At 37.2% G+C, this 12,212-nt stretch overlaps 1 protein-coding gene across 1 annotated transcript; it reads left to right on the forward strand.

The window, feature by feature from the left end:
• The first annotated feature begins 204 nt into the window (after positions 1–204).
• LOC113337547 (TNF receptor-associated factor family protein DDB_G0272098-like) lies at positions 205–1,840 on the forward strand. The gene is made up of 4 exons (XM_026583209.1): positions 205–261; positions 342–608; positions 686–1,594; positions 1,691–1,840. Exons 1-4 carry the CDS (start codon positions 205–207, stop codon positions 1,838–1,840), a joined length of 1,383 nt encoding a protein of 460 aa, XP_026438994.1.
• The last annotated feature ends 10,372 nt before the right edge of the window (positions 1,841–12,212 follow it).

The raw sequence follows: 12,212 nt of genomic DNA on the forward strand, positions 1-12,212 counted from the left end.
TCTGCATATTGCTAGAGTGTGTCAACTCAAATTGTGTGTATGAAATGATGATGGTCTCTGATTTATTCACATGCTTTGGTTAGTATTTTAAATGATAATAATATGCACAATAGTTCATGTTCTTGATATGAAATGATGGTTTTGTGTTAGCTTTTGAGCCACATTGATAATTGAATTCTGTTTTTGCAAGGCTTAACTGGAATAATGAAGACTAGCAAGGAAGCAGTAAAGAAGAAGCCGACCAAGCCGTTGGCGATAAAGGTAAGTGCTTTTCATCTCAATTTCAGTGATTTTTTTTATTTACCTTCTCATTTTAACTAAGCTATGCATTTTTGTTGCAGATGAAAAACAAACAGAAGAATCAACAGTCCCCAACTGATAAAGCAACTCCATCTGAAAGTGCTCCGCCACTCACTTCAAAGTTGCAATCCCCGACAAACACCAAATCCGCAAAACCATCTCTTACACCTGATAGTAGGCGATCATCACCAAGGAACAAGAAGTCAAGTGATAAAGCATCTCCATATGAAAGTGCTCCACTCACTTCAAAGTTGCAGACTAGCAAGGATACGATAAAGATGAAGGACAAAAAGAAGTTTGCGATAAAGGTAAAGACTTTTCATCTCAATTTCAGTTTAACAAACTACTTTAACTGCTCATTTTAACTAAGCTACAGTTTTTGCAGATGAAAAACAAGCAGAACACTCAACAGTCCCCAACTGATAAAACATCTCCATTCGAAAGTGCTTCACTCACTTCAAAGTTGCAAACCCCGCCAAAAACCAAGTCTGCAGAACCATCTCTTTCACCTGAAAGTAGGCGATCATCACCAAGGAACAAGAAGTTAGCAGAAGATAATGTTGAACCATCTCCAAATACAATGCAATTAAGGCGAACACCAAGGAATAGGAAGCTAACAGAACCAAGTGTTGTTGTTTCTCCAACTAAATGTGTAACAACTTCAAAGCATCATCGACAACTGGAAAGTGAACTGTCGTCACCCACTACAAAGAGACAAGCTACTAGGAAGAAGAATGTGCAATCCCAATCTAAAAGCTCTAAGGGAGATGATGAAAATTCTGGAGTGGGGCGAAAGAATGTGAAGCGGAAACTTGACACAAGCAGCACAGGCACATGTCTGAATGTTCAACTTAGGGATCCAAACGACACACTCGCAGATTTGCAAGAGGAAGAAGAAGAGGAAGAGGAAAATCTACGTACCCGTAAAGCTGTGGAAGAGGATAACTCTAATCATGTGGAGCCTGATGTGGAAGAAGAAAATGATAATAGTAATGATGATGAGCCTGAATTGGAGAATGGTAATAGTTCTGATAATGAGGAAGGTGAAGAAGGAAAAGAAGCGAAGAAAAGAAAGTATGTTCCACGTGGCCCAACCCAGATGCATGCATTGAAGTTAGATTCTGTTGAGCCGAAGAGAACAGTTTCCTTCAATACTAATGAACAGCCGATGGGCAATCCATCTGTGCAACTAGCCGGTGTACTAAGGGTGCTTGTTCGGAAACTTCCGTTAACTTTCAGGGATTGGAGACGTGTCCCTATTGAAGCCAAAGAAAACATATGGAAGATAGTCTTGGTACGGTAGTTCATAACTCTTTATCTCTTTTCGTTTAGTCAACAACTATTGAATTCATAGCGTATTCTAATTAAAATTATTTACTTTTATTTGTAGAGCCGATTCATTGTGTCTGAGTGTTACAAAGACTACTATTTCAGCAAAATGGGAGCTTATCTTAGAGAAGCAAGGTCAAGGAAAGCTGGTTTGGTAATCGATGCTTTGGATTGGCTCCAAGGGGAAGAAAGAAACGACTGGAAAAGTTAATGCCCAGGAACATGACAGTTAGGAAGTGGGAAGAATTTTTGAAACATGTAGACTCTGTTGAATTCAGAGTAAGTTTTTCTATTATAATGAATGACTATATATTTGTACTAAAAACTTTAATGTCTGTCGAATGATGTTGTCTCTATTTTTCTTTTCAGGTCAAAAGACTAAAAATGCAAGAGAAGCGTGCAAAACATACCACCCCACATACCATAAGTCGACAAGGTTACGCGCGATTGGAGGAGGCCTTGGTATGTTCACCACGTGAAAGCTATTGCATCGTTCTAAATATAATTTCTTGGTTGTTTGGTTATTGTGACATTATTTATGAAATTGCAAACATTTAGATGCTTATGCAATTTCGTATAGGTTGATCTCTGGCCTTTTAGTGATGTGAAAATTGTTGATCGACTATCTCATCCATGAGTCAGCTATGTAAAAAATAATTGATAGTCTGGGTTACTACATTAGTTTTTATCAGTGTGTCAATAGTTTGAACTATTGAAGTACATTTTAAATGGAATGTTGTAATACAGCGTGTATTAACCTAGACATTAGTAAGAATTGCATGATATATTCCATTGATTTTAATGTCTTGACATAAAGCTGCCTCAAAAATATGCTACATTCTTGAATTAACTTGTATTCTGTAAACTAAAATCACTTTTAGGTTAACCAAAAATTTCATCTCTTACAGGTCATGTCTTCGTTTTAAAATTATAACCTTAAACTTTGTCATGTAGTTTTCCTAAGTTAGGAACTGGTGTTTGACATATGCTTGCGGGACTGTTGTTTACTGAAGTTTAAACTTTGTTATGATGTGCTCTGAAGGGTTCTACCTATAATTATATTATGTGAGTAATCGAATTTTTATAGTGGTAAATAGATTTGCCGTTCACTCAGACTTAATGAGATTCATTTTAAGAATTAATAAATTAAAATAAAAGAAAAATATATACAAAAAAATGTCACGGGATGAAGAATATATTGGGACTTAGGATTTCACTGTTTTTCATGTTCATGGGGTTCAGAAATTAATTGTAGATATTTATATCTCAACACAAAGGAAATACCAACTCTATTCTTTGCCAAAGTAGATTTCATAAAATGTTACACGTAGGTCATAAGCATGGCGCATCAAAATTACCTAGAACTAAGCATGCTCCATCAAACAAAGTCACGAGTAATTAATGGAAATCATAATTCATTAAAAATCAAAGCAAATAGTAAATAAACAATCAATTATGTTACCCCAATGGTGAAATCCAGCTTCCTCCGTTGTCCCAATGTTGGGTTTTAGCTCCTCATATTGTGGACACGCTCAAAGGATAATTTATTGCTCAAAAAGGTTTTTACAAATGATGAAAATGGGAGAAAATGATTAAAACCGGGTTTGTAACAAATATAATTGTTACAAACGAAACTGTTACAGAGAACAATAAATGATAATTGTGACTGTCATTGTAGAACTACGACCCTCCAGTGTTGTGTCGTTGTTACTATAGATGAACGACAGTTCTTTAGGGTCTTATGTTCTTCGTTCACTCCTTCAATGGCAGCAGCAGAGACAAGCTCTGCAACTCTATTTCTAACCCTTTTTCGTCCCCTAACTCTCCATCTCTGTTCTCTGAATCCCGGCCAACCTTTTTATACTCGACAGCGACAAAATATCTTCTCATAACTTCTCCAAATCTTCTCTCTGTCAAGCCATAAACTAGGGAATATTTTCTTCCCTGATTTATCTTCCCATGCACCTGATTGCGGCTAACTCACTCCAAACACGCAGAAAACCTTCTTGCACGCTCCATAAAGTGTCCCAAGTCCTCCAAACTCGAGAAATGCACATCTCAAACTTACGGCCAGTCATGCTATCCCGTGAATATCTTGTGTTCTTTGTTTTAACCAAATCAATGTATTCAACCGAGCCTTTTCGAAACTGAAGGAGTTACCAGTCTTGTTAGAGTTTAACATGCCCAAATCATGCTAAATATTCAATTGAGTCTCACCAGGAATTCCCCAAACCGAATCCAGAAAATCTCGTAGTTTCATAACAACTTTCCCGTGAACGCGGCTCTGTTTCCTTATCACCGATTATATGGTCCAACTGGATTGATTTCGAATATCACACCACGTCTTTTAAGCTCAAATAAACAAACCCAAAGAGTTTCGGCCCTTGAATCTCTCTAGAACATGATCAAAACTCGAACCCTGAATCTGGCCGTGTGCTGCAATATTTTCCCGCCAAAAGCAAATTCAAATGAAGAAGAAAGGTACGCCCCCTAACCAGATCAGGGGTGCGAATAGTAACTGCCTTGAGGGGTGATCTGGGGGTGCCCCTTATCCAAACTGAGGGTGCCTTTAGTACTTTTCTCTGGGGGTCCAAATATCACTTTTTGAGCAACTTTTTCCACACAAGTGTATTTCTCCAAAAACACCTACACAAACATAAAAACACCATAATAAGTAAAAAATGGAGCACCAACAATACAGAAAATTAAGGACAATGTAGAACAAAAGTGTGTCTATCAAATACCCCGAAACTTATTATTTGCTAGTCCTCGAGCAAAACTAATCTTGAAAATAAAATCCTAACTCACTAGGTGGCCTTAGTGACCGAGTTGTAATCTCTGGAGGGTTTACCAGAGGTGTATCCACAAAACCATGACTTCTAATTGGTCACAAGTATCCAAAGAGCTATGAGGACATACATATTCTCAACCTATCTCCAAGTAACTAGAATGTCATAGAAATTAAAGGTGCCAGCTCTAAAGCTGACTGAAGAAAAGGGGAGACACATCCGCAACACTGCTAGATAAAGAGATATCCGCTACACAGCTAGATAAACATTGTAAGATGCATCCGTTTTACAGCTAGATAAGATTAGGAGAGAGATAAAGATGAGAGGGACATCTGCTACACAGCTGGACTAATTACGTGTGATGAGTTGAACCAGTGCTAGAAAGATCTTGTGCCAGATGGAAAGCGGACTAACAAAGCAACCAATATGCATCTCTCTTCGACTCTCTCATAGTACTCAGTAGAAACAACGTCTTATTCGGCTTCAACTCTTGATGATAAACTCTCGAACCTCGTAGAACCTTGAAAATTTAACTTTTCTCCTTAATTTCATGCTTGAAACTTCCTTATATATTTCTACTTCCCTATGGCCTTATTGAACAAAACGTAACGATGAATTTTTCATTTTTCAATTCTTTTTTTTCATTTTTTTTTTCCATTCATTTTTTTTCAACACAACAATAACAAGACAAAAATTTAAATGTCCATGAGAGAAGGACTTTAGAACTTGGATCTTCGCAACTTGTGATGTCTTGGTATCATGAACTTCAACAACTTATATCATTTGATTTTATAACTTTTTGTAACTAAGTCTTCAGCTTTGATTTTTGAATTATTCTTTTCTATTGTTGATTCTAAACCTTAAACGTCTTCAACTTTCTTCATAGATTTTGATGTCGCCCCGCTTGTTGATGATGATAAGTTTCTACTGAGAGAGAGTCGTAATCCAGTAACTAAGAATACATTGTGAGGTTGCTTTGTCTTTCTGGCATTTCCTTCTGACCTACTTGCCTTTGCATCATGGATGGTTAGGTCCATCATGGTTACCCTCTAAAAGGAACAAGTTCTCTCCTGAATTTCAAAGATCTCAATGTCTTTTTCTCTAATGTCTCAAAAGAATGTTATCTCTACCATTCCAATTTCTATCTTTTCGGTGAGAAACAGCATGTAAACTTAGCTAACTGGATACTATGTGACGCTAGAAGTTTCTCCCTTACCCCCAAACTTAAATATAGCATTGTCCTCAATGTTCTAAAGATAAAATTAAAAACATGAATAAGGAGAAACTATTACCACTTGAGGCAAAAGAAATAAGGAAGAATATTACCGTGTCGCATGAAAATGGGTTACCTCCCAAGAAGTGCTAAGTTTAAAGTCTTCGGCCAGACATTGGAAGAATTAGTCATCTCGTAGAATCATATAGCAGTAGCCGGAATAATTGTGGGTCATCTGGATCAAAAAGTATTACCCACAAGAAGAGGAAACTGCAACAGACCAAGAAGATATCGAACATACCCTTGCTTAAGACAACTACATCTAGCTGTGTTTCAGGTTCAGGCTCTATAAAAGGGTCTAAATAAAAAGCTTTCATTGGTTGGATTTCCTCAAAGGCATTCTGAAGATCAGGCTGAAGAGTCTGGAAATACTCGAGTAAGAACTTAGAAGCGCATAGCAAAAGCCTGAATAACTGGGGATCCTCTAAATCAATCAGACTCACACAACTGACCACAATGAAAGAGGTGGTCTTCCTTAAGAAAATGTGTCTACCCTATTCTCCTAAAGTAATTAGGTTCAGTCTCAAAACTTAATAACCGACACATCTGAAAATCATATGTTCCCACAATTGGAAGAAAATTTTTTGGTGGAAAACAAAGTCAATCTTGATATCATAACCTGGGTTAACCACATCAACCAGAGGATGGGTTTCTAACAACTGAGCTTCTTTTTGGACACAACGAGGTTCAGGAAAAAGTGTATGAAGATAATCTTGTAAGATGGTTGAGGCAAAAATTTCAAGTCCCAAGTGAGGGATCTTTGTAAGAGCTAAAGGTATGGCACAAGGAGAATGATAATCACCCCCAAACTTAGATTTTTGGGTATTTCTAGATAGACTAGCTACAATTTCCCTAATTTCTATATCGTTGGAATCCTGAAAATAGTTAATTGCTTCTTCTAGGTTGTACTCAAGTGACGCATCCTCACTCATATTTAATAGCTCTACGAGTTCATTTTCTTCGTCTAAGACCATTGTTTCTAAATCGCTAGACTCTAAAACGGCATTCTCAGAATAAACTCGTTCCTCTAGACCATTATCGACTTCGTAATCAAAAGGAAATACTACATCATGTAAAGAAGTGGTATCTCTAATCAAATCCTCGTCCTTTTGAATAGGTGAATAATCATTAAAATTATCGAGATTTGAACCAGAAATAACACTATCACCATAAAGTTCATTTGGAGTAACAAATTCCTGATCACTATGCCTACTTATTTCAAATTCTTCATCAACACTATCCTCATCATAATCATTATAATAACATGAAAATGGTTGGACCTCATCTAAACAAGTAGTGTTGCCAATTTTATCCTCGTCATCTTGATTATGTGAATAACTATCTTCATTCTCAAAGGTATTATTGGATACACTATATTGGAAATTCAAGTTATTTCGAGCAATACTTTCGTTCGTCTCTAACTCAAGTATACGTGTCGACTCAGCTATCATCTCAAGGGTCTCCTCCAAAGAAAGTTCCCTTAGTGTTGGATCTAAGTTTTGAGTTAATATATTGAGGATATCTTCTAAAAATTCAGTCGTTATTGCAGTGCTTTCGTCCATAACTACATTATTCACCTCAACTAACTTACATGTCGATTCAGCTAACTTTCGTGTCGACTCAGCTATACCCCTGAGGGAATCTTCTAGAAAAGGAATAGGAACATAAGGATCATAAAAAGGACTACTTTTCAAAAGTTTGATTGTATCCTCTAAAAACGAAGAAATGGTATTATAATCTTCTTGCTCGTAAGACTGATGCGCATGCGGATAGTAATTGGGCTCACCATGGTATGACCCAAAACCTTGAAAAGGTTGGCGTGCCCAACCACTATTCACATTATGATCATAAAAAGAGTAATGTCCATGTTGCTCGGTTGGATAATCATTGTATTTGTTGTACCAGTTTGACATCCTAACTGCAGGGAAATTCTAAACAAGCACAAAGAAGGATGAATCGACCACAACAAGCATATTTTATCTAGCAAAGAAAAAGCATGATGGCTCCACTTAGATTGTTTCTAGACCAGCTTTTAATACTTCGAAAGGGAATTCGTTACAATTTAAGCAAACCCCTCTGGAATCAATCCAAGTCAAAGTAAATTGAATAGAGGCGAGGGAAGCTGCGTGGAGCTTTGATACCCAAGGCCTCACCGCATTATAAGGCGGTGCAGTCACGCATTCAACTCACAGAAACCATCATGAACTTCGAAGTATGCTTAAAAGAGTAACCAATATTTTTCGAATGGCTTTCCTATTAAGCTCGTTACCCTATCGGTCTCGTTCTAGTCAAAATTTTAAGGCTTAGGTTCGCGTAGGTTACGTGTTCCTAAGGCGGGCAAGAAGGAAATGATGATGAAATCCGAGTCCTTATCTTGATTTGGCCAGGCTTTCCCTTTACTAGAAAATTAAATCCGATTTCAGGTCCTCAACATATATGCATACAAAATCATCCAGTAAACCCGCTGACAGGGGATTCGAGGGTGTTTAGAATTCTTACCTCCCGTTCCAGACGGGGGATGAACCGTTGAAGTCGACTCGGGCCACAACTCCTATGTCATGTACGAACCCGAGGGGCCGAGGCAATATCGTAATCGCCGTCCTTCCCTGTGCAGTTTATATTTGAAACTACCCTTCCGTATGGTTAAAAAAAATATTAATGTCCAATGTCCAAAAAAAAAGTCCAAAAAAAAAAGTCCAAAAATAAAAGATTACAAAAATAAAAACCTTAATTACAGTTTCTAAAAAAAATAAAATAAAATTATTTACAAAATCTTCTTCTTCACTCCTTTTGGATTTCTCTTTTCTTTCCTTTTTGGGCTTTGCGTTTCTTTTCAGCACTTTCTCCCCTTTTCTTTAGCTTAGCTCCAAATCTGAAAGCAAAAAAAAAATACCAAAACGCGTAAAAAAGAACAAATAAAATAAAACCTAAAAACAAATCCGTGTCGGCGGCGCCAAACATTGATCGAATTTTTATAGTGGTAAATAAAGTTGTCGTTCACTCGGACTTGATGAGATTGATTTTAAGAATTAATAAATTAAAATAAAAGAAAAATATATACAAAAAAATGTCATGGGATGAAGAATATATTGGGACTCAGGATTTCACTGTTTTTCATGTTCATGGGGTTCAGAAATTAATTGTAGACATTTATAGCTCAACACAAAGGAAATACCAACTCTATTCTTTGCCAAAGTAGATTTCATAAAATGTTACGCGTAGGTCATAAGCATGGCGCATTAAAATTACCTAGAACTAAGCATGCTCCATCAAACAAAGTCACGAGTAATTAATGGAAATCATAATTCATTAAAAATCAAATTAAATACTCCCTCCGTCCCACTATTAAGTGACCTAGTTTAAGTTTGCACAATTTTTAAGGAAAGCAAGGAAAAAGAGTATATTTAAGCATTTTTTACAATTATACCCTTATAGATAATAACTAGTGAAATTTTAAAATGATTTATCTCTCAAATTACACCACGGATGTTCGCAAACTTCATACCATTGAAAAGCATTTTAAAACACCTATGTAACGAATATAAACATGCCTATCAAATTATGCATATTTTTTATATTCCTTGTAATCAATTAAAAGGATAATTTTAGAAATACCTCTTGTTTAGTGATATAGGTCACTTAATGGTGGGACAAAATCTAAAAGTAAATAGGTCATTTAATGGTGGGACGGAGGGAGTAGTAAATAAAAAATCAATTAAGTTACCCCAATGGTGAAATCCAGCTTCCTCCGTTGTCCAAATGTTGGGTTTTAGCTCCTCATATTGTAGACACGCTCAAAGGATAATTTATTGCTCCAAAAGGTATTTACAAATGATGAAAATGGGAGAAAATGATTAAAACCGGGTTTGTAACAAATATAATTGTTACAAACCAAACTGTTACAGAGAACGATAAATGATAACTGTGACTGTCACTGTAGCACTACGACCCTCCAGTGTTGTGCCGTTGTTACTGTAGATGAACGACAGTTCTTCAGGGTCTTATGTTCTTCGTTCTCTCCTTCAATGGCAGCAGCAGAGACAAGCTCTGCAACTCTATTTCTAACCCTTTTTCGTCCCCTAACTCTCCATCTCTCTTCTCTGAATCCCAGCCAACCTTTTTATACTCGACAGCGACAAAATATCTTCTCATAACTGCTCCAAATCTTCTCTCTGTCAAGCCATAAACTCGGGAATATTTTCTTCCATGATTTTTCTTCCATGATTTATCTTGCACGCTCCATAAAGTGTCCCAAGTCCTCCAAACTTGAGCAATGCTCATCTCAAACTTACGACCAGTCATGTTATCCCGTGAATATCTTGTGTTCTCTGTTTTAACCAAATCCATGTATCCAACCGAGCCTTTTCGAAACTGAAGGACTTACCAGTCCTGTTTGAGTTTTACAGGCCCAAATCATGTTAAATATTCAATCGAGTCTCACCAGGAATTCCCCAAACCGAATCCAGAAAATCTCGTAGTTTCATAACAACTTTCCCGTGAACGCAGCTCTGTTTCCTTCTCACCGATTATATGGTCCAACTGGATTGATTTCGAATATCACATCAGGCCTGTTAAGCTCAAATAAACAAACCCAAAGAGTTTCGGCCCTTGAATCTCTCTAGAACATGATCAAAACTCGAACCCTAAATCTGGCCGTGTGCTGCAATATTTTCCCGCCAAAAGCAAATTCAAATGAAGAAGAAAGGGCCGCCCCCTAACCAGAGTAGGGGTGCGAATAGTAGCTGCCTTGAGGGGTGATCTGGGGGTGCCCCTTATCCAAATTGAGGGTGCCTTTAGTTCTTTTCTCTGGGGGTCCAAATAGCACTTTTTGAGCAACTTTTTCCACACAAGTGTATTTCTCCAAACACCATAATAAGTACAAAATGGAGTACCAACAATACAGAAAATTAAGGACAATGTAGACACAAAAGTGTGTCTATCAGTGAGTACCAATGTTACATTTTATAGCTTAATCTCGCCAAGAGGAAATAACGTGTTATGGTTTAGTTCTCTTTAAGTTTTGATAGTTGATATCCTATTATTAGAGATTTGTAGGTTAATCTAGCATTTGTTTTCATGTTAGTTTCTTCTTAGCATGTATCATGACTTTATTACCATGTTGTTATACTATTCTTGATGATTGTCATGTATTGATACATTTATTTGGCAGCAAAAAGAACTAAAAACAACCAATGAGATTGATAAAGCCAGTTTATGGAAACGTGGTCATAGACAGCGCAAAGGAAAGATTCCACATCCTGGTGTTGTACAAGCTTTTGTAAGAAATATTCTCCTCTTCCTTTGTGTGATTTATGTGTGTGCTTGAAAAATGCGAAAATATCTGATGTTTTACACACTTAAACAGGAGAAACTTGAAAAACCTCAAGCAGAGCATGGTGGTGATGCTGGATCATCCGTGACAGATGATATTCTTGAAAAGGCCTTTGGTGAGGATAAAACTACAGGGAGACTTAAAAGAATTGGTTTTGGGGCGACACGTAAAAAGGTTGCTGCCCAGTCCCACTATAAGTTGATGATTAGAGAGTGTCAGGAATCCTATAGAGCTTTGAATGATCGGCTAGTGCAGATAGAGGTGAGAATTTAACTTGTGTTCTATTAGTTCTCATTTTCTTGATGAATTCAAACTTGATTGTGACTCTCATACTGCTGATCTGGTCTTAATATAGGGAAGGAACTCAAGATGTGTCTGCAATGGAGTCTCACCCTCTCGCAGGTCAATTCCAAAAGCCAGCAACAACCAGGAGGCTAGCACTAGCAGGATTGTTCTCTGCAATGAAAGAGACTCAACTCATACCACTCCAAGTCCTGTCAGGAGACCAAATGAGGTCCAAGTGCCAGAGAGATTCCAAGCTTGCAAGCTGTTAAGCTGGTACAAGGAGGGCGAGGTGGTTGCGGAGGCTGAAATTGCTGAAACAGATCCAAGTAAGGAGATACATGGAAAGCCAATAGGTCTTGGAGCCTACACTTTATGTGTGAAGGTTACTTATGTGGAGGATGCTCATGTCTACAAGGAGACTTCAGAAGTCAGATATGTTGTGAAGCTGTTTCAAATTTTATCACATGGCCCAAGGATCGAATTTCCTACGAGTAGACTTCTTAATCATCTTTGATCTTTTGTGGAGACTTAACTTTTCGTAACAAACATCGTAACAAACATCATCACTGCCACTTTTTTGTATGTATTGTGTATATTACATGGGTATGTGAATGTTGTTACACTGGATTTGGTTTAATTTGAATGAATCTTCCAGATTCAGAGCTAGTTTATGTTTCAGTTTAATCTAGTTGTTTCCTCACATTTCACAACACAAACAAGGTCCCAAAAGTGAAACATATATGTAGGGCCTTATTCACATATAAACAGTTGTGTTAGATATTTCCACTACATAACCCAGATATTGTGAAATAGCTTCTTTACAACATAACAACGTGTTGTCCAAGATAGTGCGACAGCTCATACAAGTGTCGTGCAAATCTTATTCATAATAATAATAACTGTT

The sequence above is a fragment of the Papaver somniferum genome, unplaced genomic scaffold, assembly GCF_003573695.1.
Source record: "Papaver somniferum cultivar HN1 unplaced genomic scaffold, ASM357369v1 unplaced-scaffold_160, whole genome shotgun sequence".
NCBI classification, from domain to species: Eukaryota; Viridiplantae; Streptophyta; class Magnoliopsida; order Ranunculales; family Papaveraceae; genus Papaver; species Papaver somniferum.